Source organism: Melospiza melodia, chromosome 9, assembly GCF_035770615.1.
Source record: "Melospiza melodia melodia isolate bMelMel2 chromosome 9, bMelMel2.pri, whole genome shotgun sequence".
Lineage (NCBI taxonomy): Eukaryota > Metazoa > Chordata > Aves > Passeriformes > Passerellidae > Melospiza > Melospiza melodia.
The window spans coordinates 8,474,686-8,499,860 of record NC_086202.1 but is presented as its reverse complement, the minus strand read 5'-3'; the positions used below and the strand labels follow the sequence as shown (position 1 = coordinate 8,499,860).

General features: G+C 37.9%; 1 protein-coding gene across 1 annotated transcript in view; it reads right to left on the bottom strand.

Annotated features, from left to right (window-relative positions):
- Positions 1-25,175, bottom strand: part of NRAP (nebulin related anchoring protein) — a 46,988-nt gene that overhangs the window by 5,238 nt on the left and 16,575 nt on the right. Inside the window, exons 15-36 of the mRNA XM_063163173.1 lie at positions 23,770-23,868; positions 23,161-23,265; positions 21,848-21,955; positions 20,925-21,026; positions 20,217-20,414; positions 19,893-19,997; positions 17,531-17,629; positions 16,443-16,547; positions 15,902-16,009; positions 14,971-15,282; positions 13,836-13,940; positions 11,731-11,829; positions 9,810-9,914; positions 9,303-9,410; positions 8,757-8,870; positions 7,282-7,479; positions 5,696-5,800; positions 4,579-4,677; positions 3,655-3,759; positions 3,180-3,287; positions 1,266-1,577; positions 333-437 (exon numbers count right to left, since the gene is read on the bottom strand). Of these exons, the coding sequence (XP_063019243.1) occupies positions 333-437; positions 1,266-1,577; positions 3,180-3,287; positions 3,655-3,759; positions 4,579-4,677; positions 5,696-5,800; positions 7,282-7,479; positions 8,757-8,870; positions 9,303-9,410; positions 9,810-9,914; positions 11,731-11,829; positions 13,836-13,940; positions 14,971-15,282; positions 15,902-16,009; positions 16,443-16,547; positions 17,531-17,629; positions 19,893-19,997; positions 20,217-20,414; positions 20,925-21,026; positions 21,848-21,955; positions 23,161-23,265; positions 23,770-23,868 (2,904 nt within the window). The remainder of the gene's footprint in view (positions 1-332; positions 438-1,265; positions 1,578-3,179; positions 3,288-3,654; positions 3,760-4,578; positions 4,678-5,695; positions 5,801-7,281; positions 7,480-8,756; positions 8,871-9,302; positions 9,411-9,809; positions 9,915-11,730; positions 11,830-13,835; positions 13,941-14,970; positions 15,283-15,901; positions 16,010-16,442; positions 16,548-17,530; positions 17,630-19,892; positions 19,998-20,216; positions 20,415-20,924; positions 21,027-21,847; positions 21,956-23,160; positions 23,266-23,769; positions 23,869-25,175) is intronic.

Here is a 25,175-nt window from a genome sequence, read left to right as displayed (position 1 = left end):
TGCCCCTTCATTGTGGTTGTCAGTGCTGTATCTTTCTACACAACTTCCATAACCACCTGCTTAGAATTTCATAATGGAGTTTCCTGCATTTATTTATTCCTACATGTTTTGCCTATACTCTTGTGTTTCATTTGGAATGGAAAATATTCAGCAGGTGTCACACAGTGGACTTGCGTCTCCCATACTGCTTCTTGGTAACTTACACCTTGTATAAACAGGCTCCCACATCAAAAGGAAATGATAAGCTACATTCGTAAGTGTCATGTAACGAGGAGCCTTGATGGTAAACAATTCCTACAGACTTGCTATCCCATGAAAGATTTATCAGTTACCTCACTGATGAGCTCTCCAGCCTTCTTTACACTTTCTATCTGCGGAGATCTCAGAGCCATCCAACCAACTCCTTTCATGAAGTTCAGGTCTGATTTATAGCGATGCTGTTGAAAATGAAAATTGTTAACTATCAGTTTTGTATCCACAGCTATTAAGGTTTTTTAAAAAACTCCCTGGTTCATATTCACATTTGGAGGTATTTCATTTGCCATGCACATATCAGATCGTAAAGCCAAACTGTTTGCATTTGTTCGTTCCACCAGGAATTAAATAATGTATCATATGCAAGTTACAAGAGAAGGCCCCACGAGTGAATTAGTATGACTCAAAGCAGTAAGTAATAACCTGTTTGTACTGGGCGTAAAAGAATCTCTTTTGAAATAATTTTATGAGGTGAGTACAAGTCAGGAATACTAATTATTTTATCTGGTTCATGGTTCCTCGTTAACCCCATTTCTAGGAGGACACATTACTCTTTCTTTACTTACATTAAAGGCTTGCTTTTAGCTCCTAATCTATTAAAGAAAATCAGGCAGACCCAATAAAAAGCGAAAGTCGGCAAAGTGCCCACAATCCCAACAATCCTGACTTCACTTCAGAGTCATGGTGGCTCACTGTGTGACTTTAATCCAATCATCCAACCTTCATTTTTGTTCTCCCCTATATGTACAAAGGACATGACAATCAACTAACTCATGTGTGCCATACATTACTCTACTAGGCAATGAGGGTATCAGGCAAAACCATCATCACCATTTGTTTGGATTCCTGATTTGGGGTTCTAAAGGTGAGAGCCAAGTGGTGAGGCTCTCCCTCACATCCTATTCAGTCCCTCATCCTATCTTGTCCCTCTCTAGGCAGGATCAGGAGCAGCCTGAGCTGCTGGTACATCCTACTACTGAGGCTGGTAGTGTCCAAAAGAAAGATTTTACCTCACTCTGCAGCATGTGGGCTCTTTTGGCCCACTTCATCTTCATGTCTTCGGGAAGTGCCGTAAATTCATGGAGTCTCTTTTTGTAGTCTTGATCACTTGCTAAGGCTTGGGCTTTCCTGGCATGGACTAGATTGACCATGTCCATGGGCAGATGAAACTGGGACCACACATCTTGGGATCCCTTCTTATACTCTTGTTCACTCTGTAATTTGGCGGCGTGCAAGCAGTGCAGCAACCTGGCGTCATCCAGAACACTTCTGGCACCAATGCATTTTCCTCTCTCCATCACAAAATTGTGTTTATATTGGTACTAAAAATTTAGAAAAGGGGGAAAAGAGAAAATGTGCCAAACTTAGACCAGCTATTCAACATAAATAACTTAAGATAAATTACTAAAACATCTATGTTTTCTGTAATACCAGTCAAAGTATGTAGCAGTAGAAAGCAATTGTTTGAATATCTCATTACTCTCAAATTTAAATACCACAGGAGCTGCAACATTAAAGTTAAGTGCATCTCATTGCATTTTCTGAATATGCCCAAAACATTGATCATGTTTAACCTCAAATCATGTACTTTTATTATCTCTCTAAGAATTCTATTCCCATCAGAATAGGGAATGAGAATATGAGAGAAACAAACAAAAGACAGAAGAAAAAGAAATCTATAAAAAAGCAAAACACCATGCACTCTGTAGCCTTCAGATTTGCAAATGCCACCCAGCTATTTTAAAGAGTAAATTCAGTTTTCCTGGAAAGAATAAGAACCAGCAACCCCTCATTCTCATCTTAGCTGGGACTATGACTCTCCCTGTGATCTTGCATTTATCCTCTCTGTGAAATAGTGATGATGATGATAATGCTTATTTATACAGCATCAACAGGGTGCTTAGAACTTTAAAGGGAAGGCCTGGGCCCTGAAGAGTTCATAATGTAGTTGAAATGGGATAATAACACTTATCTACCACACAAGAGAGTTGTGGGGATTAAATTACAGCATCTAATGTTTATAAAGTGCTTCCAAGATGAAGGGCCAAATTCAGATCTGTTGTAAGTGGATGTAATTCTATTACAGACTTGTACCCTCTAGAGCAGATCTGAAGCTGTAACCAAAAGCACTCTGCAAAATATGGTTAAGTACATATTATAAATTACAACTAGAAATGGTTGCTTCATTAAAGAAACAGGTGTGAAATATATTCATATTTTATCACGTAAGAGATAAAGTATGCAACTAAGTACCACATAAAATGAAGACTTTTTCCATCTTCCTAGAATTTATTAAATATCTTGTGAAGAAGGGATGAACTTAGGCTTTCTGAGAAATGGGTATCACCATGTCTGAGTGTTTTGCATACAACAATCTAAATTATAGAATATTTATAAGAATAAGATTACTTGTTTCTTCTTTTTTAGAAGTTAAGGGGATACATATTTACAGGAATTTGCACTGATTTTTACTTCTTAACCAGACAGGGAACTCCTGATTTTTGGAGATTCAAAGAACCCTCAGCTTTTTCTGACTTCATTTCAATTTGGAAATACTAAACAGTTCCAAAAGTCACCTCAAAACAGAATGCACAGAGTTAGTGGGCACTTCATGATATGAGGAGCCAACTGCCTGAAAAAGGGCAGAATCCCTTTTCTTTCTGTTTGCAAATACTTTAATTCATTTGCTATTTCCCACTGGAAGATGTTTAACCTGGCTTGGTTCCCGATTAGCAGCAATTCTTCCTCATCTTTTTTTTTCCTAATTCACACAAAGAATCTCATTCATAAGTAATATATTCTGTCTCACACTTGTCTCACATGATTATGGAGTTGCTTTAATTCAGTAAAATCTGCTTTAGACATTGTTTTACATGAAGTTAACAGAAATTAGGCAAGAAGGGAGGTTGAATCATTCAACTCACATCACTGGCAATTTCTCTGGAGGCCCTGGCAGTCTGGAAGGGGAGTGCTTCCATTGTCAGCTTGTAGCCTTGAGCACGTAGATTATGCCAAGATTCTCTGTATTTTGCCTAAAGTAGGAAAGGCACATGTAGACTGCTGCTTTACTTTTAAATGCACAAAGGAACAAACAAAGGAACCATCTTTCATTTGTTATTCTGTGTTACAGTCTCATTCTTTATAATCAAAGGAATTTTTTTTTAAATTATCTTTGGGAAATCCTACTAACTCAGACAAAACATGTCTCGTTCTTTATGTAGATTTAATTTACTCACAACTGTATACATGCTAATGAAGATTTAATTTGATTATAATCAAATCAAGGAAAGCATAAATAGAATAGACCTCAAATTTCCTCTACTTATTCATCTTCCTTCCCACTGCACAATTCATCCTGCATCTGAAATAAGTTGTAAGAAATACAGAACAAATTCTTACATCACTGAGGTTGGCTGCATTTATTCTTGCCCGTGTAAACTCTGGCAGACCCAGTGTTGGTGTGTAGTGATGCTGACTGTCCTCTCCTGCTGCTTTATACAGGCGCTAGCAAAGAGATGAAAGAGACAACTGAAATTAATTTTCTGTCTTGTTTCAATAATACAACAGCAGTACTTAAGTTGTTAATGACTGTGACAACTGTAGTCAACCATCATTGAAAATAGCTGAGGATATCATTGAAACTGTGAAGTTTTTTTCTGGGCATAAAGATGTGGGGCTTTTGCTGGGCATAAAGGATATTTACACTAATTTTTATAAATATATGATGATGCCAAACCACTACATTCTCAGCCTGGCATTGTTATATTCCCAGCAAGGCGAAAGTAGACCTAAGAATGTCAAGGGCAACATGAATGTGTGTGAAATAAAAAGGCAAATATTTCTGGTAGACTGGGCATATTTTCTAGTTTGAATTTTTTTCTTCAAGTTATTATATATGATTTTGATAATTTTTCTATAGGTTTTGGGGTTTTTTTCTGAATTTAAACCAGTGATTCTTCTCTAAAAAAGAAAAGGCTCTTTGAGAAGCCCTCAAAGATGGATCATACTATGCAAATGAGTTCCCTCTAGAACACCCCACAGTCCTGATTTTTGAGTCTCCATTTCATACAAAAAACTTGATAATGGAACTCTGTTGTTTGGATACTATGTGAGCTTTTTGAAAGAGATTGAATTGAAAACGGTATTAAATACTTGGGGGAAAAAAAAAGTGATCTAACTGTGAAAAAGCACAAACCAGTGATGCTTTCACCTTTTTTTGATGCATTTTGCTTTCAGAACAGGGTTGTCTCTTTCCCAGTTCTCCATCCCCAGCTTGCTGCATTTTGAAAAGCATATTTTCTGATTCACGTTAGGAGAGCCTACCTCATTAGCAATCATATTGCTGAATTTTGCATGAAGGAGGCCAGGAGAGTCTGTCACCGATGTGTACTTGAAGGAATGTGGCTGCTGACGATATTTACTCTGAGTTCACACACAAAGAAAAATGAGCAGAATAAGTAAATTGCCTTGTCAGATAAGGGATTTTTTCCAATTCTAGTGGAATTTCACTGCTTCTTGTGCTTAAAACTCTAGTTTGTCTATTGATCCTTAGACTAATTTACCTTTTGCTATTCTGAGTTAGGTGCATTCAAATTTCACAGGGAACATGAAAAGTAAATAAGGAAAAAGACATGAAAGAAAAGTGCTGCCGTGCTGAATATGCTGAAAACAGTAATGAGATTATTTCATCCCTTGGTGTCATTAACCCAGGGTAGTGGAATTAAAGCAAAGGCAATCCAGTCCAGAGAGAGAAGAAGCTGCACAAACCTACTGGATTTTTTGTGAAAAGGTTTCACCTGGCCTGTGGTCTGATGCCAGAATTGTGAACTAAACGACTACAAGATCACTGCAAGCAGGAACTTGTTCCTTAGAACACAATTCCTACTTTTCTTCATTTCACATCTATGTGAATATAGGCAAAAATGCAGGATTTAAAACTATGAGAAACTGTACAAAGAGAATATGACAGATGAAATAAAAGTCCAGTTACAGAGGAAGAAAAACGACAACACACAAAAGCAGCAGGTGAAAAAGAAGACTGACTGTAAAACAGGTGTAGAGATGAGGACTCTGTAATATTCTGGGCACTGCAAAGCTCATTCTAATTTTGGAGAAATAATACAAGGTATTTATTACAGATAGGCACAGCTTTACTTTTAGTTGAAAAAGCCCATTTAAATTCCTAAATAAATAACATAAAATAAATACCTCCTGGGTCTGAAACACAGGAGAAAAGACTTGCAAAATAAGTTAGCAAAGTTTGCAAAGCCTAAACTCCATCAGGTTCACCCATCTGCAGTTAGGACACGAGTGGAATGATCAAACGCAAGGGGAGGGAGTCTGGCATTATCCACTGAGTCACTTTGCCAGCCCAATCTAATAGAAAGACATCTGGCAAACTCTTGTTCGTAGTGGAGAAATCAAACCCCTCTTTTGTTACCTCGCTGATGAGTTCAGAAGCTTTCTTCTTCCCTTCAATCTCCAGGGCCCCTGGGGTAATACATCCAACGCCTCGCATAAAGTTCATGTCAGAGCGATATAAATTCTAAGGAAAACCAAGCAGAAGTAATTACGAGTTTGCATTTGAGATGCCCTATATTTATTCACCCAAAAATATGCAATAACTCCATTAAAATTAGTATCTACCACAGAGAGTTTGTACACATTGCCCTAAGATCTTGTGTTTATGAATGTGTCTGTGTGAATACAGCCCTGGCAGATCTACAGCACAGATGCAGGATTCTGAGGACTACTGAGCCTCATGAACACCAAATGCTACTTGAACTTCTGTCTTCCATTTCTAACCTTGAAAAAACTTTTTTCAGGTACATGAATTTTCTTCATATATAATACATAAATCACAGGTAGATATTATTGATTTATAAATTTACATAAAATGAGACCAGTTTGTAAAAACATAGGAAAATATGGGTTTTTTCTTTCTCTTTTAAGTAAGAGAAACTGCAGACAAACTAACCTTGATTTCTAACAGTTCTGAATGGTCATAATATAAGCAAGGAACACTAAGGAAAAATAGCACTGAACCACTGCATACACATCATTAAAATATATTCCAGACCACCAAACCTAGCACTGACTTCCTGTAAATATTAATATTTCAAAAGTTACCAATCGGTTCCTGATAAATACATTATAACAATATTATTTCATTTCATAATGAGATGGATGAGGAGTAGGATGGATAGAAATCTGCCTCAGAATGTCTGATTATGTGTAATCCAAATTAGGATTACACTTGTTTGGACACATCCTGTCATCTCTGTTTGCTGATATGTTAAGGTGATATATAGTAGCATTTGTGGCCAGGTAGGTTTTTAAGATACAGCCCCTCCTGAGGACTGAATGTGATCTATGAAAAGCCCTTTGTTCAAGGCTCTGCCTACAGATTTGTAAGGCATTATTAAGTTAATTTTACTCAAGACTATGTAGGGAGTTAAGCTCATCCTTAGAATTTCAATGGATGTGTCTTGGGCCAGAGCTTATAGGTATCCTACATAAGTATTCAATCTTTCTTGTGAAAGTACACATGAAATTTCACCCAGATCCAAATCAAGTTGTAAACACCAGTTGGTAAAGGGTTTGCATTGTTAGAAAGACCTTAAAAAGGGTATTTTTACCAACTGTCCAATCCTCCTCACTTGCAAACCCTTCTCTACCCAGTCGTCAAAGACTACTTTATCTCTAGTTTCTACTAGACTTTATTCTTTTTACTATTCTATTCAACTATTCTTTCTTTGTTCTTTCTACTACTTTATCTCTAGTTTCTCCAGTTTCTACTAGACTTTATTCTCCAGTTTTCACTAGATACTCTAATAGTATCTCTACTACACATTGTTCCGCTGCGCAGTGAGACAAACGCCTCATTCCTCCACGTAATCGAGGGGGAACAGCCATTGTTTATCCCTCAGCTCTGCCCAAACACTTGCTGCCAGCTGTCACGAGCTGGAGCAGAGCTGCTTTGCCCCAGAACCAGCAGGAAACATGGCAGTGACACGCTGCAGTCACCTCACTCTGCAGTCTGTGGGCGTTCTGGGCGCAGCGCAGCCTCACGTCGTCGGCCAGAGCCGTGTACTGGTGGAGCAGCTGCCTGTACTCCTGCTCGCTGACCAGCGACTGCGCCCTCCTGGCGTGCACCAGGGGCATCATATCCAGAGGCAGGTGGAACTGAGACTTCGTGCCCTCAAAACCTTGCTTGTATTTCACCTATCAAGCGAGAAAGAGATCACATAGATATCACGGCAAAGTAATTAAAATTCAGGTTTTGATCAGGAGAGACGTTCCTCGTATTTCTTCCATTTTGCAGTATAAATTATTCTTTTTAAAACAAGCTCCCTAACTTGTTTAACCATACTGTGAAAGATCAATAATTATAATTAGAATATGTGGCAGCCTATACTTCATCAAAAAGTAGCCATCTATATTATATTAAACTGAGATTCTTTATTTGTTAAAACTTGATACATTGAATCTATAAAATTAAGCAAACTGGCAAGAGAAGTCCTAATTTACTGCATTTTTTTAAAGTACCACAAGAAGAGGCAGCTACTGCCCGAGTAAAACATGCAAGCAGCTTATTTGTTGATTTGGCCAGTTTAGTTTCATAATTCTAGACTAATATTTAGTGCTGGGTTGGTTGTTTTTTACTTCTTGTCTCGGTCCAAGAGAAGAAATGTGCAGAAATCTTCAAAAAACTTTTTTCACATGACATTTCCTAATCAGATTATGCAAATTTGAGATGTTCAGGCTGTTCACCAGGATAATGGATATCCAGAGTTATTGGAGTCATCAAATGACTTGGAGTAACCTGACAGATGGATGAATTCTTCAAACACTTTCTACTAGCTGTTCGTCTAAGCCTGCCATCAGTACAAGACCAAGCACTTCTGAGAACCATGAACACACTCCCATATATTTCACTGCTTTCTGGATCAAGTCAGTCTTCAAAATGCACTGAAGAGTTACAATTCTTATAAGCAAACAACAAATGATGTCATTCTTAGCACATGTCAAGACCAAGTGGGAATCGTTCCCCAACCAAAAAAGTCCAGCTTGAAATTCCATAAACTCATTCCTACTTTGGTCTTCCAGAAAAACAATAAATTGAAAATCAACACTGAATTACTAATTTCATTTACTTCTGTACAAAGACCAGTGCTAATTCTCATTTAGACCTGCTTCTGAGTGATGCTTTCACAGAGTAAAATATTCTGTGATAGGCAGTGGGGGTATGAAGCAGAGGAGTGTGAAGCTGGAACACAGGCTTCCTTTACTGTCAAATTAATGTTACTCTAAATAACGTAGAAGAATGGCAAGAATATCACAATTATATTAATATATCTGGAAAGTGGGACAGAAAGCCTAAGTTTAAAATAAGTAGGCTATTCCACAGCTAGTCCACAGCTACGTGCATCTTCCTTGAGGAACTATTCTCAGTTAGGAAACCAATTCAAGAATGCCCCCATCCTCTTCCTTGTACTTACATCACTCTGCAGAGATGTTGCACGGACTGAATGAGCAATATGAATGTCACCATCCAGGCCACATGAGCCAGCCATCTGCCCTTTCATTTTCTGAAAGGCCTCCTTATATTTGTGCTAAAAAGGAAGCAGGAAGAGAAATGTGGGTAGGAGTAAAGAGAAGTATTAGTCCAGCTGTTAATATCTGAATAAAAGGGCTTTCATAAGATAGCCAATTCTGACAATATTCAGTACGATAGTAAATCTGAATGAAGCTTTAGTGGGCTCTAGGAGGACCTCACCCAACTGCAATCCCTGTGACTGTGCAGTCTCTGCAGCAGGTAAACTGTTCAGCTTTGCTTTCACAAACCTGCCTTTGCTTATTTAACAAGAGCAAAGCATTTTGGAGGCTGCACTTCCGAAAGCAACGCTAACTAGTCTGAGGAGACGTCTCCCAGATGCAGAGCTGGCTGGACATGCTGTTCCCATGAAAAGTCACTCAGCAGGGCAGATGCAGTCTGGAGTGACTGGCATGTCCTACTGGACAGCATCAGCAGCAGGTTCACGTACATCACTTATGATTTCACCCGAAGCCTTTGCTGCCTGGAAGGGGATGGCATCCAGCTTCAGCTGATAGCCACCATCTCTCATCCTTCTCCAGGACTCCTTGTAACGAGTCTAGGAAATACAGAACAGAAATAAAGAAGAGTTGCTGTTCAGAGGGTTGACATTGCAGCATTATTGAGACCCTAGAAATGTTACCAGATGAGTTTCATTCTATTCTAATGCAGAGGGCAAACACAAATGAAACCATCAAAGCACAACAGGAATTATTGCAAGACAAATGTCCATTAGCAAATACTATCTATTTGATCATTCCTAATATTTCTAATGTAGGTGAAGTTGAATAAGAAGTTTAATTTCTCACATTACTTCAGAAGTATTTAGAACATACCATAGAATGATCATATATGGGGGAAATGAAAGAAATCTAGTATGATTTCCTATTTAGGAGAAACAGTGAAGCACTATCAACATTTCCACTTTCCTTTAAAATATTAAAAGTCAGGTTTATACCTCACTGATATTCATAGCATTTAATTTGGCCTGCAGGATTTCAGGAAGATCTGTTGTTGGTGTATACTGATGCTTTATACTCTCTCCATGCTCCTTGTACAGCCTCTGCAAACAGAGATGAATTTCAGTAGCAAGTACTCTCTACATGTTCAATCATTAGTTCAAACAAAAACATTAACAATTAAGTTTATGGAAAGCAAACACTACAGAGGCTTAATAAATACAGGTAATTGTATCAGTCAAAATGGATTCAAAAGCCTTTGGGATCTGATACACTTATCAGCTAGAGTATGCTAGAGAGGAGCTCCTTGAAGTTTTGAGTGTGTAAATCAATGTATATGAAAATTTAGATATCTTAATATTAATTTGATAAAACTGCTAACATATGTGGTTGGGAAGAAGATAAATAAACAGTAGTTATTAAGGGTATGCAGCAATGAGTGGCCCACTAACACTTTGAAATTCTACAGAAATACAGGGAGTTGAAGACTCCCAAACACCTCTCCAAAGGTGTTCAATTTTAGCAGATAAATTGGATGGTAATTATTTGTGCAATTACTCCAAATTTATCTCCAGAGTCAGTTGCAAAGGGTGCTCAATAGTCAATGGGAAGAGATTGCAACACCTCAGAGTGTGATTTATCCCATCACAGAAGAGGTGTCTGTGTGTGCCACTCACATCAACCCTTGGAGGAAGAGCACAGAGCTGGCCCAGGACCAAATAACTTTCAGATGTCTGCAGACAGGTAAGAGGAGTTCCATGCAATTAACTGGAACTGGAACTTCCCCTACAACGGCTATGCAGATTTCTCCTTCTCATATTACTTTTCCTTACTAGCCTAGTTTTCTTCTTTCATTGACACCACAACTTTCAGATGGGTACAGACAGACACTTTTCTTTCCTTGGCCTTAGATCTGACCCATGTCTGCAGCACCTCACTTGCCTTTTGCAGGCTATTATTTCTCCAGGAGAGTTTGAGACCCTCTAGATGAGAATGGACTCCTCCATTTCACCTGTCTGACACTTTTTTAGCAGCTGGGCCCACTTGTATAGCAGCCCTCTAAGAGGAAAATTAATGAGAGCTCCATGTGTGAAGAAGTAGAACACCAGACTGATTTTGACTGTGGCTCAGTGAAACAAAATTACTTATATTTATCCTGCCTGAGATGTAAGCCTTTTGGATCTTATTAATTACACCAAAGGCACAGACACCAAAAGTATTACAATAGCATGTGTTTTACACAAAGTCTTTCATCTTCTCCTTCACTTTAAAAATATCTATTTTCAAAATAAAACATCCTCTCATGTTTGAAACTTGTCTTTTTTGAGTGACTTTTGCTTATTATTCACTTCTGTATTATCCCAGTTAAGTCTACAATATTTTTAAATCGCTCTTCTATTAAAAATAAACATGTTTAAACACCAAACAGCCTCAATTCTTCCCTTTAAGGTTTCCCCTCCTGGATTTCTCTCTCAGCAGGATGACAGCTTGAAATAATTTATTTTTCCTTCCTTGTCATGCTGCCTTACGTTTTGTTTCCAAAGAATACACAGAAACTGAAATTTGAAAGATCTGTCTGAAAAGGGGAAAGAACCCCAGACATGTTCTTCCTTAATCAATATCAGAAGGCCAAAATTCTTTAAAGGTCAAAGGTCAGTCTTACTCCTAAATTTTACTTCTAAAGATAAGTGGGACAGAAAGTGCTTTCTGTATGAAAAGCCCATTCACTTCTGGGGGATCTCTTCCCAATCTAAGTTAGAAACATGCTCTTTGTGGGATGCACCACACCAGAATACAGAAGTTTCATGGTTCCAAAGGATAATCTCAGAGAAAGAAAGAGAGAGAAAGCCAGTGCTTCAATCAGGTCGTTCAAAGAGGATACCACTCTTATAATCATAATGTATATACATTATAACTTACATCCACAGCCTGGTTATAACTAATTCTAGCCTGGATCATCTCAGGAGTGTCTTTAATACTGGTAAACTTCAAAGCATATGGATGCTGACGGTACTTCTTCTGTTGAGCAGAAAAAGATCAAAGCTGTGAATTTTGTGCTGCTCTTTCATGCTATTTGAAAGAGAAAAATCATAGGTTGCTGGAGATTAGAGTGAATTTGTGAACATAATTATTATTCCTCTTTCCTCATCTTTATGTCCTAGGTACTTTCAGATTAATATTTGTTTCAATTCAACAATAACCTTTTGCCAATTAATATTAATCCTTAAATATAAGAAAAATATTTCAAAATCAGGTTCTGCTTACCTAAATACTCCAGAACTCAGGATTTTAAAATCTTTTCTACATTACTTCAAATAGAGTATGACCGATTGTATTTTTCATTTCCAGTTCCTTTAGCAAGGAATGATAGACAATTGTAGTGTTTTAATAATGGCAACTATTTAACTTATTGGTTAGGGGTTTAGGTTACCTCCTTAAACCTGCAGCAAATCCGTGCAGTGGTTGACACAGTACCTAATTGTTATGGCGTATCTTCTAGATAATGACATTAATTTTGCTTGCTGCTAAGAACTCATAGTAGCTTCTGAGAGCTTCTTGGTTTTGTTATATATACATAATTAAGGTGTAGGCAGTTCAGTGGAAAAAATGACAGTTTTTCCATTTGGACAGGCCACTAAAAGCTACCTTTCCTGCAGGAGTTGTCTTAAATCCATCAATCCATACCTTTATCACTTCTCCAAATACCACATAAATTTTCCAAATGCATGAGATAAACTCATGGCTTGTCATTTTCCTTTAAACTGAGCTGTGACCCACACAAGTTTATTTGAAGCAACATCTTGACCCTTCGAAGACTAAAATTACCAATGTAAAACACACAAACACTTTAATGCATTATAAACTTATAAGCAATGTTTTGGTTTCCAAAAGTAATATCCTAAAACTGAGCAATCTTACTGAGTTTAACAGGGAACAAAAGTGGTTTATGCCTTGTCTTAATCAAATTTGGAGACAAAGCAGAGTTGACCAGAACATCTCTGCAAAAAATTGCTAGAGAGGCAATTGTTTTTTATCGTATATGGTCACTATATGTATGAAAGGACAAGGCTCAGAGCAACCTAACATTACTTAGTACTCACAAAAATGTTGAGATGAGCAGCCTAGGGAGTCAAATTTCTACTCAGCAGTTTTCACTATTGAAACACCCAAATGGAATTCACAGTTACTATTCCAGCTGGCATTACTGTGGAAGCTTTTATAAAGCTACCTTGCTTGACACTAGCTGAGGATTTCATTTATTGTGCCTAAAAAATCATCCTTCTTCACATGGGGGGGGAAATAGTGTTAGCAATCAGCCAGTTGTGAAAGGATGACTATTTTTCTGAGACACCACAGACTGAATGGACACATGATTCCTGCATTACAGTTATTGATAAATCACAGGATTCCATCTCTTACAACAACAGATTTGGCCAGCAGGACTACCTCTGAAATAACAGAAACAGAATACTATGAACCTTTTAACCATTTACACCAGAACTTCATTTGAAGGCCTCATTGGACAGGCACAAAATATTCTGGAGTCTGACTTCTCCTGTAAGTGATATTGGTTATAGGGAGAAATAAGGGGTTGATAGATAACTGCAGACAGAGATATCTATATGAATTTCAATGAATATATATGAAAAACGAGCAAGAAGGAAACGTGTATCTGTTACAAAAGGAGGTTCTGGGTCCAATGGCTCCATCTTTTCATCATCTCTCCTGTTTTGGTTCATTAAAAAGGTAGGCTAGTGGGTAGCAATTGAGCACTGTTTGATTGCCATTATTATTCATAATATCATTTGTCACCTACTTTGTTTTTGCAAAGGCTATATGGACTCCTACTGGCATGTGTTTGGTATCTGGTTTCCCTCTAATTACCAGTCCTATCCCTGGTTTTGAGGGCTTTCATGTGGTATGCCTTTTTCTTTCCCCTTTGAGTGGAAATTATTTTAATTTTATACAGACATTTTGCACGCATTATGCAGCAAATTCTGTTACATGCTGTCATGAAATCTCACCTCACTAATGAGTTCTCCTGCCTTCTTAGCCTGTTCCACATTTAATGACCCAGTGGCTATCCATCCAGCTCCTTTCATCCAGTTCAGATCTGCTCTGTATCGGTTCTGACAAAGAAAAGAAAATGTCCTATTGTTGGTGTTCACACACTTAAAATGCCATTAAAGGATTCAGACATCTCCAGAACAACAATGAAGTCAAATTAGCGCCTGCTTTTGTTTTATTCACTATTGCACAGTTGCAAGGAAAGCAAAAAAAATACAGAATTAAATAGAAGTATAAGGACTCACCAGCACTTGTGCAATATGCCTTGCAAGGTAATTTTTAAAAGTGGTCTACACCTTACTGTTGTTTGCAATTTTTACTCTAACTACAGTTTTATTGCATATAGAACACTCTTTAAAAGATCATCTGTGACGTGCAATAAAAAGAAAATGACACTTAGCATTTCCCAAAGCATACCCTTTTGCTTTACTGGAGAGAAAGCATTTTGGGTTGTTTGTTTTTCCATATGTCTTTAAGGAAAAAGAGTACAGTAGCAATTCTCACTTTCCTCACAAAATCTCTCCTACCAACAGTACTGCATTTCAAATGTAAGTCAGGTTTCTCAAGGATGTCACAAAGGTTTCAGCAGTCATACCTCAACAAGGCCTTACACATTTCTGTCTCAGTCTTCTTGAAAAGTTCTGACTTACAACCTCAGAATGGAAAGCTTAACTTAACTGTTTACAGTATCAGACAGTTCATCTGATGGTTACATGTGGTCCCCATATGGAATTTTATCACCAATTTTATCACCATACATTATTTAACCTCCCTGCACATTAGGAAACAAAAATAAATGTACACCATATAGGAATCCTAGTGTTTTATTGGCATTTGAAGTAGGCTTTGAAGAAGCCATGCTCATAAACAGAGTTATAACCCTCCTCAGAAACATTGCATAATTAAGTACACCTCTCGAGGAAATAAGTGGTTAATATTTACTGTTAATATTCACTGTTTAAGAGCTGAAAAATTAGGTGCATAAAGGTGTCATGGCATTACAAGCATAAATGTCTGAATAAAGCCAGCCCTAAGTGGGCTGGGAATGGGCAGGATGAGAGAGGGTTGAAAGAGGGGAAGCTTTGGACTTACATCACTTTGCAATCCATAGGCCCACTTGGCCCATGCCACTTTCCTGTCAGTAGGCAGGGCTGTGTACTGGTGCAGAGAGGTCTTGTATCCTATATCTGTGGCCAGATTCTGAGCCTTTTTGGCATGAACAAGGTTAACCATATCCATGGGGATCTGGAACTGGCTCTTGGTGCCCTCAAAGGCCTTCTTGTACTCCAGATCACTCTGCAGCTTTGACATCTGCAGGGAGTGAGCCATCTGCGAATCTTCCTCCACAGCCTTTACTCCAATGAGCTTACCCTTCATCTTCTCATAACCCTCCTTATATTTAACCTGTGAAGAAGAAAACAGACCAAGAGTTAATGATTTAGGCTGCCAAACTGACAGCTCTGCTGGGAGCAAAGCAATGGTCTGCCATTGGTGTGGCATGCTGGGTCCTCAGTACAAAGATCATTTGCAAACAAGAAATGGAATGCCTTAGAAATTAGTGTCTATAAAGAATAAGCCCTTTTTTGATAATAATATGTTCACAAAAACCTGTAAGAAATATTTTCTTTTTGATTCTCTCTAGGAAAAACAACATTCTTCAGGCATAGAGGTCAGAAGGTTCTTTCAGGAATTTTCTAGCCAGGCAGAGGCAGAGATGTATTAAGTTATGATGTTTCACAGGAGATTTCCACTTCATTTTGAGTTCTAAAATTCACCCTCAGGTCAAAATGAGAATAGGAAAACACAGTCAGCATGTGGGAAAAAGCTCTGAATTGCTCAGAGCAACCCTTCTGACTAATTACAGAATGCCAATCACCCAGACAACTCCTCCATCGCTCCTTAGCATGAATCGAGTGAGGGTGGCTCAGGGCACTGAGACATATGTGACACATCCCCAACACTAGCAGCAACCTGGACTGTCAGCTGTCCTGAGAAAAAGGAGGCTGATGGAGACCATACTCACATCACTTGCCAGATCCCTCTTTGCCTTAGCTGTCAAGAATGACAAAGCATCCAAACGAAGCACAAATCCTTTTTCCTTCTGCTTCTCCCAGCTACTCCTGTAGAGTTTCTAAAGAGATGACAACAGCACAGTTTCTTTATTATTTTCAATCCTTTCTATTTCTTCTATAGTCACAGTGAAAGCTCTCAAGTAATGAGTCCCTCCTGTACTCCATGCCCAGAAACAGTATTGCTACAGATCAGAACCTGGTGTCCTCCCTTAAAAATCCTGTAACTGTGGATGCTGTGGTTACTGAAACCCCAATATCTCACTGGTTCCAGCGAAACTGTCAGTGTGCCACTTGCCTGGAAGAGTGTGAAAAATGCACAGCTCCAAACTCTAGAAGTGGCAGGTCTTCAGAACAGCAGATTTGACCACGATTTATTAGGAGCATGGGATTAAATTTCAAGATTTTATATCTAAAACATGAGGACCTTCTCTGAGAAAGAACATAACTTTCACATACATAACTATTCACAGGAGTGAAGGAATCACACAGTACCTCACTGATATTGGCAGCATTTGCTTTGGCCAGCATGAAGACAGGGTCATCTTTGCTGATGGTGTACTGATGAAGAAACTGCTCTTTCCCTGACCTGTAGGCAACCTGAACACAGGAAGCAAAGCAGAGTCAACAAGCAGTACTCCACATTTAATGTTGAAAGAATAGTGGTAAAACATTCCAATTATCTAAAGATTTGTAAGGGTTAACTTATTTGGGAAAATTATTCTTTAGCATCTTGAACTTTTGTGTTAAATATAGAGTTAAAAACTGACCTACAGAGTCAGGTTGAATAAACTACTCATGGTTAAATTTCAAGGAAGATGTGAAACAGCACATATATCAGGATATTTTATTTCCCAAAGTTAGCTATTTATCTAGCTATAAGGCTGACAGCAATTCATACTCTATACAAAATGCATGCAAGAGCATATTTCACCCAGTGTTAAACTGCAGCAACTTCTTGTTAATAGGACACAGAAACAGAGAATTCTAGGCATGAAATGAAGAATACTATCAATTGAATCTGCAGAGAATATTTGTGACCTAAATGTAATTGCTGACACAACACTCCAGTGAGGACTAACATTAAAACTTTGAATGAAAACATCAAGGACCTTTTATGTTTGGAGTAGAAATCATCCCCATTTTATATCCCAGGGCTACAACAGCAGAGAAGTTAACTGCTCTGTTTTAGCCCATGAAGTTCTTGGAGGAGCTGTTGAAAACTAGGAAAATATGCCCCATTCACAAAGTGCTACATTTCTTACATCCCACAGAAAAAGAAGCCCCTACTGTAAAGCTCAAAATCTATGGTTACTATTTTGTTTTCAGCACACAAGAGATAAGCACACAAGAGATTCCCAACGGTGCTGGATTTTTGTTGCTGTTGTTCTAGTTCAAAGAATTCAAGGAGAGAACTAATCAAATAAACGAATAAAACCCCTTAGAATTAATCTGAAGAAACTTTATACATTGAAAGGCTTTATGACTGGGGGCTCTCTTACCATCACACTGTGTCATATGTCAGGAATGACCACATTGTGCCTAAGCTGCTTGCAAAGAGACAAATTCAGTCAAGGACTCACATCACTTTGAAGTTCCTGGCTTTTCTTGGCGTGCTTGATCTGAGAACTGTCAGCCACACTGGTGAACTTCAGAGCATCAGCCTTCTGCCTGTACTTTTTCTGCCGCAAATTAAAGCAAGTTACACAAAATTTTCTACAGTACTTGCCCTCCCCTAAAAATGTATCACTTTTAAAAAGAACATGAGTGACAGAGCCAGAAGTGCCCTGTAAATTCCCAGGAGAGTTTTAGCACAGGAATCAATAAGATAAGCTTCCAAGAACTACCCACTCCTTGTACATTGAGGTGACTAGGGCAGTGCACAAGCGTGTGCCAAATGCCCTGCTGCTGACACTGCAGGAATGAATATCTTTGGTGTCAGATGTGCTGACTACATCTCTTACAGGACCTGGGCTGCACACCAACCAGTGAGTGGTGTTCAACCTGGGCATGACTTAAGTCAGGAACCAAGAGAGCTGATAGGCCACACAGTCATTGTTACTATCTCATTTCCTTACAAGAGACTTCTCAAGCACATGCATGGATGGTTCAAACCACTGAACATATCTTACTGAGATATTTTTAAATTATTAAGATGATAATTAAATTAGAGCGAGCAGTTTCAGAGTCCTGAAAGTAACTTGAATTCAAAATCTTGCTCTTTTCAAAGCAGAGCTAGGCATAGACATTGCAGTCAAGCCCTTCTGGAATGAACAGCTATGAGACACCTCCACAAGGCAATATTTTTTCCCATCTCTGGCTCAAGTCTCAGAGATGGGAAAAAATATTGTTCTTTTTTCATCCTCTGGTGCTTATATAAAATCTGTTTGAATGGACAAATGTGCATAGAAACTAATATTTTTAGTCTGGTAAAGAAGACTGTCCATAGTTTCATTCCATTTTGCATTTTGTTTTACATCTGAAACACACTGAGGTGAATGGAAAACTTTAATTCACTTCATAAGGCTTTAGAACAGGCCTGTTTTAAATTGATGTCATTGCCTAAACCTTTTGCACCCCTCATTTGAAAGCAAGCTAAGCATCCTTTCTTTCCTTGAGATAGTACAAGGAAAGGCAGGACTCTGTTTCAAGACCACATTGTGACAGGGGAGACCAAGCAAAGTTGTGTTCTCTAATTGAATTCTCATTCTACCAGTTCAGTCATGAAGTGGGGCATTCCACCTAGAAAGGGTGTAAATGCAGTTTTTTTCTTTATCTAGCATTTCAGGAGAGAAATTCTTCTGTTTGAACTGATGGGTGAACAGATCAGTTTGCACTGTGTCTCTGCCAGGGGAACACAAAATAGAAGTTAAAAAAGCATGCAGCACTTCAAAGAGGTGCTCATCGCTTTATTTTAGAAACCTGGAAGGGAGGGCGGCAGATTAAAAACAGCATGTTTTGTCACCTTGCATGGAACACAAGGTAGTGACATCCTGCAAAGAAATGACAAAACACCAGGCTTTGTATGGCAGTAGAGATCTCTAAAATAATATCCACCAGGCTCCAGTTCAGGTGACTGGCAGCCTCTCGTGGCCTTGCGCAGCGCTGGAAGGAAAAGGCAGATCATTATGGATTAAATATTTGTGGAAGTAATTACTACCACAGCACACCCCAGAAGCAGGTGTCAGTAGCAAGACACCAGATCTGAAGTTGCTGCTCTTCTTTTGTTTCTAAGATGTAATTTTTTCCCCTTGTAGGAGTAGTGAGAGGATGTCAGAGACCCAAGGTGTCAGAGTGTGATCGCCAGTAACTAACTGGCTTCTGCTCCTCCTTCCAGAACTGAGTGGGATTTTATCCCTCTTGTCAAACTTCCCCTAATTTATTCTTCTTTCTGTTCTCTAGTTTTCCCAGCACTAGTGAGGCTGCTCAACCATAGCTAAGAAGCTGAGGAAGTTTACTTCCATAAGGTTAATGGCAGTGCAAAGGCATGAGTTAATAAAGCAAAAGCAATGAAAAGCAGGAAAAGCTGAAGCCATCAGTAAAGTCACAGCCCCTACTTGCCAAGGAGCAAGGAAATTTTCAACTATGGCTGACAAATATCTAATTTTTCAATACTGCTCCTTAAAGCCTTTTTGTACTTCATGCAGCACGTGAAACTCAATGGAAATTTAATGCTGATCTGCAACATGGACAGGAGAATGAAAAGAGGTGGAACCACAAATACAGGGATGTCTACCTCACAGATTAGTTTGATAATTATATAAAGGGAAAATGTCATTTTAATCTCTAACCCAGGATCTTTTAAACTAAATTATGCCCATCAGTTTTTCCATTTCTCAGATATTCCTTGTTAGGAATTCTGTACTTATTCCACACAATGTGACAGAGTAAGTGTGCATGAACCTCTCAACAAACAACAGCCAGAAGCCTGAGAACTTTGCTTACCTCACTGACTAAATCTCCTGCCTTTTTGGCTTGCTGGATATTAAGACTTTCTTCTGTGATACATCCAGCTCCTTTCATCCATGTCAGATCTGCCCTGTATTGGAGCTGCAGAGGAAAATTACATTTATTGGCACAGAGAACACAAGAATAATGTTTGCAAGTGAACATGCACCCATTCCAGTTGCAAAGCCATTGCAAAGACACTTTTAAAAGCCATAATACAATGAGGCAGTGTTCACATGAAACAAGAATTAACATCAAATGGAAAAGGTTATAATCTCTCGTGCTGTTTTTAACAGTTGAGCTGGCTGTACATCATCTTACATCACTCTGGAGATCATAGGCCTTCTTTGCCCACTTGGTCTTCATATCTTCTGGCAGCACAGTGTACTCATGGAGTCTTGTTCTGTAATCCAAGTCACTGGCCAGTGCCTGAGCCTTCTTGGCATGCCTCAGGTTTATCATGTCCATGGGCAGATGGAAATGGGCCTTGCTCTCCTCAAAACCTTTTCTGTAGGCAATCTAGACACAGCAGTGAAAATAGATTGTCTGTATCAGATATTACAAAGCTGTCTCAAGTCCCCTCTCTTCTCTGGTATTTACGCACATTAGGCAAAAAAACCCCAAACATATTTAGAAATCAGGTCCTAGGAGGGACAAAACAGATGTCAGGGTAAATTTTCTAAATTCTAGAGACATTTTCTCTATTATAGTAAATCTTACTTTTAAACATACCATTACAGACTTAAAAGTTCTGTGTAGAAGTGTTTATACTGAGGTTTTAATATGATGATATTTTATTCATATTGAGGTTTTAACTGGATGTTATTTTCCTGCCCCAAAATAAGGGTGCCATTGCCCAAAATCCGCTGCTGTCCAATCATTGCAGATTAACAGATGGTGAAGGAAACCAATTTTGTTAAATGTTTGCAAGAATTTCTTACAGTAAGAGCAGTAACAGTGATAGATCACACAGTGTTGCTGAAAGTTTCATAATTATGAAAACCACCTTTTGAGTAAGAAATAATTTACCTCACTACTCATCTTGGCCACCTTCAGAGAGTGCAAAAGTCTTGAATCTTTGGTTTCAGTTGCTTTTCCTTTTGTTTTTTCATATTCTTCTTTATATTTAATCTGTAAAAAAATAACAGCATAAATTACCCATGAAGTAAGCAATACGTTTTTCACTAGTGATTTGGATGTTCAAAATTTAGAAGAGCTTTGTCTGATTCTCTCATTGTCACTTCAAATTGCCCAGATTTTCTCAGAAATTCCAAAGATGCAAGATCAGTCTCATTTATGAGATCTTTAACCTCATTCCTTAAGGCTCAGCCCTCTGAGGTGAATATGCTTATAAAATTTAATTCTCCTGATTAGCTAAATTATCTGGCTCTTAGAGGCAAAAATAAGAAATAAATCCAAGCAAGGAATTCAAGACTTAATTTTTTTATGAGGTGGTAGTTTAGAATCCCCACTACTGATGAACATTTTTCAGCTGCAGAAAAAGTATCTCTCTTTTCTCCCTCTCCATGGGTTAAAAATCTTGATATAAGTTGTTTAGAAAGCTTTTGTTTGGCTTTTTTTTTTATATACATCTCTTTATGTTAAGGAAGTAGACTAAAGAAATATGCATTCCCTTTGTAGTAGATGATAATACTATTTTTGAGGCTATAAACAATTCAAAACACTGAATTTCACTATGGGTTTATTGTGTAAATTTAGCTTCACTCTGTACACATGATTTTAAAAAAAATAATTTTCGGCAAGTGAAATTTCCCATCAGAATCTCAACTGCTCATTAGCCATTGAGAAAGATGGACAGCCAAATGCAGGATTCAAAAATCCAGATGAAGTGAGCTATGCTTTATTTGTCTGTGCTATAGCTACTAAAAGATAAAGAATAAAAAATAAGAAAAACATAAAGAATAATCCCCAGGTAACTAAATGTAACATACATCACTGGCAAGATCCCTGGAAGCTTTGGCAGCAAGCAAAGGCAGAGAATCCAGTTTCATTTCAAAGCCCTGGCCCTTGCTCTTCTCCCAGCCTTCTTTGTACTTAACCTGAGAAAGGAAAGACAGCAACATGTCACTAACACAAATACACACGATTTTCAAACAAACATGGAAATGACTCAGAGAAAAAGAGAAGCAGAAATATGCTCAGTCCACAAACTGGAACCTTCTTAAGTCACAGTTCATTGTCATTTTGAGCTAATTAATTGTCTAGGATTGAGTCAAAATTTTATTCTTGGAGTTCACAGGCGCTTAATGTCCCAGAACATCCAGCAATAATTCTCAGTTTCAGACAGATATGGAGGAGGGAGGGTTTTTCAAAATTGCCTCTGGTTATGTCTACCTCTGAAAATAGCATAGATGTATAGGAGCTGATCCATAGGCAGAACATCTAGTGCTGAGAACCTGACAACCTTCCACTCATTTCAGGATTTTTCTTTCCCATCCCCAAACTATAAGCAGTCAAGCTCCACACACAGAATTTGAAGGTGCAGTTCTTTACATGAGAAAGCATTCAAAGGGAACCCAGCTGGTGTGCCCTGAGACCAGCCCACAGGTGAAGCAGAGGTCAGGGCAGCATCCCTCATAACAATCTGATTTTCTTCACAAGCACACTCGTGAGCTACACTATCTCACAAACACCATGAAATGCATGAGAATCACATCCTTCACTTCTGAAAGTTGGTGGAATAAATAATAGTTTTTTAAGTAATAGTTTTTTAAGCTCTTTTTCAAGATTCCACTTGAAATTCCATTAAAGCAAGACCAAGCATGCCTTCATCCATACTCTGTATGCACCTAATGAAGGTAAAAGGTTCTCAGGAAGACCCAGTTTCTGGATTTGGCTTTTTGCATGTTTATATTTATCCTGATCTTTATCAAGCCCAGCAGTGAGCTTGATCCAAGCTGGCTGAAGTCACTATTTCTTTCCACTGACTTCAGTGGACTTTGAATTACTGGAATTGTGCAAATGTTGGTTCTTCATACAAATTTCACCTCAGAAGAAGTTAATTTTGTTGAGTGAATACTGATTTACTGATTTAAAGAAATTCAGATCATCAGAAAATATATTGGAAAAAAAGTCTAGAGGTTTCACTGCCCTTGAAATTGGATGTCTGTCTATTCTGGGAACCGTATTTAATGTTGTTTAGTACAAAGACAAATGCTTCCAGAAAGTGTGCCATCATCTTTAAATGAATTTCAGTCTATTAACAGCACCATGAATGCCAGTATTTCCCCAAGGCTAGACTGACCTCACTGTATAATTCAGCATTGGCTTTGGCTTTCACTAACAGTGGTACATCCTGAGGTAAAGTGTAATTTGATTTTGTCTTCTCATACTGGGCTCGGTAGTTCACCTGTGTATGTTGAAAAGGTCAACAAGAAACTCAGTTATTTTTAACTTAAGAAAAATATAACAATTAGACTGAATGATTGCTGTTAAATTTCAGGTTATTGATGCCATAAATTATAAATACATTCATAGGAATTACTGATGCAAGCATGAAGGCTGTAAGGCTAACTTTTACTTAAGCAGTAGGAAGTAGAAATTTACTCTATAAATAAAAGAGCCACTGATTATCTTTAAGTACAAAAGATATAATTTAAAACTTTGCCTTAATAAATACACAGAAAATAATTTCCTAAAAAAGCACACTGATACAAATCTTAAAAGTGGAGACAAATCTACTGGTATGCTTGCCACATTTTTTCAAGTGATTTTATTCAATATATATTCTTGGTTTGGCTATGCATCTGCTGAAGAACTGTCAAGAATAAAACACATAAGGATACAAATGCTATGAAATTAAATTATCTCATCATTCTAATGAACAACAGGAGCTAATGATGGAACAACTTACATCACTGAGCTGCTGTGCATTTATTTTGGCTTGAGCAATTTGTGGAGTGCTGGCCACAGAGCTGTACTTCAGCTTGTCTATGCTTTGCCTGTAGTTTACCTAATTTAAAATTAAATAAAAAAAAAAATTAGTAAAGGAAGAAATGGTCAGACCAGAAAATGAGAGATTGAATAGATGAAGCTTTGCTAATTAATACTCTGGATAAAATATTACTTAAACCATAATAAAACTCATTTTCTTAACCATCATTTAGTCCATTTTTGTCTTTAGCAGACAAGAATTATTGTAATTGTCTATGAAGAGCTCTGTACAGTGCACCACTGGGTAGAGCAAATGAATTCTCTTATACCTGGTCTTTACTGAGTTTTAATGCAATAAATTAACCACAGAATTCCTCTGTGTGGTCAGAGTTTTGTGTGGATGTTGAGAAAATAAAAATACATACTTATATACAAAAAAGTAATTTTAATGTCAGCCAACAAGAGGACTGAAACCCATTAAATTGCTAACACATTAATATAGTAGCAACAACAATAAGTTATAAAAGAAATATGTTAAAGCCCCAAATTATGCATGATAAAAAATCACATGATGCTTCCTTTCAAACCTGTTGCAGCAAAAGAACTCATTGCTATACTACAAAACACAATTATTATTCTTTGTAGGCCCTCATTAATATTCACTGTAGTTAATCACCACTTTGCAAATACTGCAAATCACATTGTTTAAAACTAGTTTCTTAAGAACACTTCTTTCCAGTAAAGTGGAGCATATTTCTGGAGACTTTGAGTTACTGAAACTATTTCAATGCAAACCTTCTTATCTCCCGTATCCTCACATAAACTTCCTCATTCTGCCAGAATGATAAAAGCTAGGAAAAAAGGCCTGAATTATCTCACAGGTCCAAAGTGATTAAGGTACTTAAAACAGTGCATTTACTTCCTCAGAGACAGAGAGAATTTTAATTCCATGGAAAGGGATCATTCCTTTTAACTGAAACTGAGTATTTATTGCTACTTGTGATTGCTTAGTGTATGAGAGAGGTGTATTCCTAAAAGAGTTCAGAGTGAGCACGTTGGTTATTTGGGAGTGCACAAGCCCTGGGAATAATGTAAAATCCTAGATCAGGACTGGTGAAACTGTGTCTCTGTGGCCAGTGGAATTGTGTGTTTCAAACCCTGATGCTGATGCAGAGCCACTGGAATTTCTGAGATTTTTTTTTTACATTTTGGACATGAATGTATGTTTACCTTGAACTCTTTAAGAACAGAGCTTTCTCACACTGTAAGCAATCAAACACTGAATTTTACTGTTTTCAGCTTTTACAAAGGCAAAGCTGAAATTTATGCTACAGAGGCAAGAGTTCGTCTTAAGAGTTGAAGCGTACCCAACACTTCCCCAAAAAC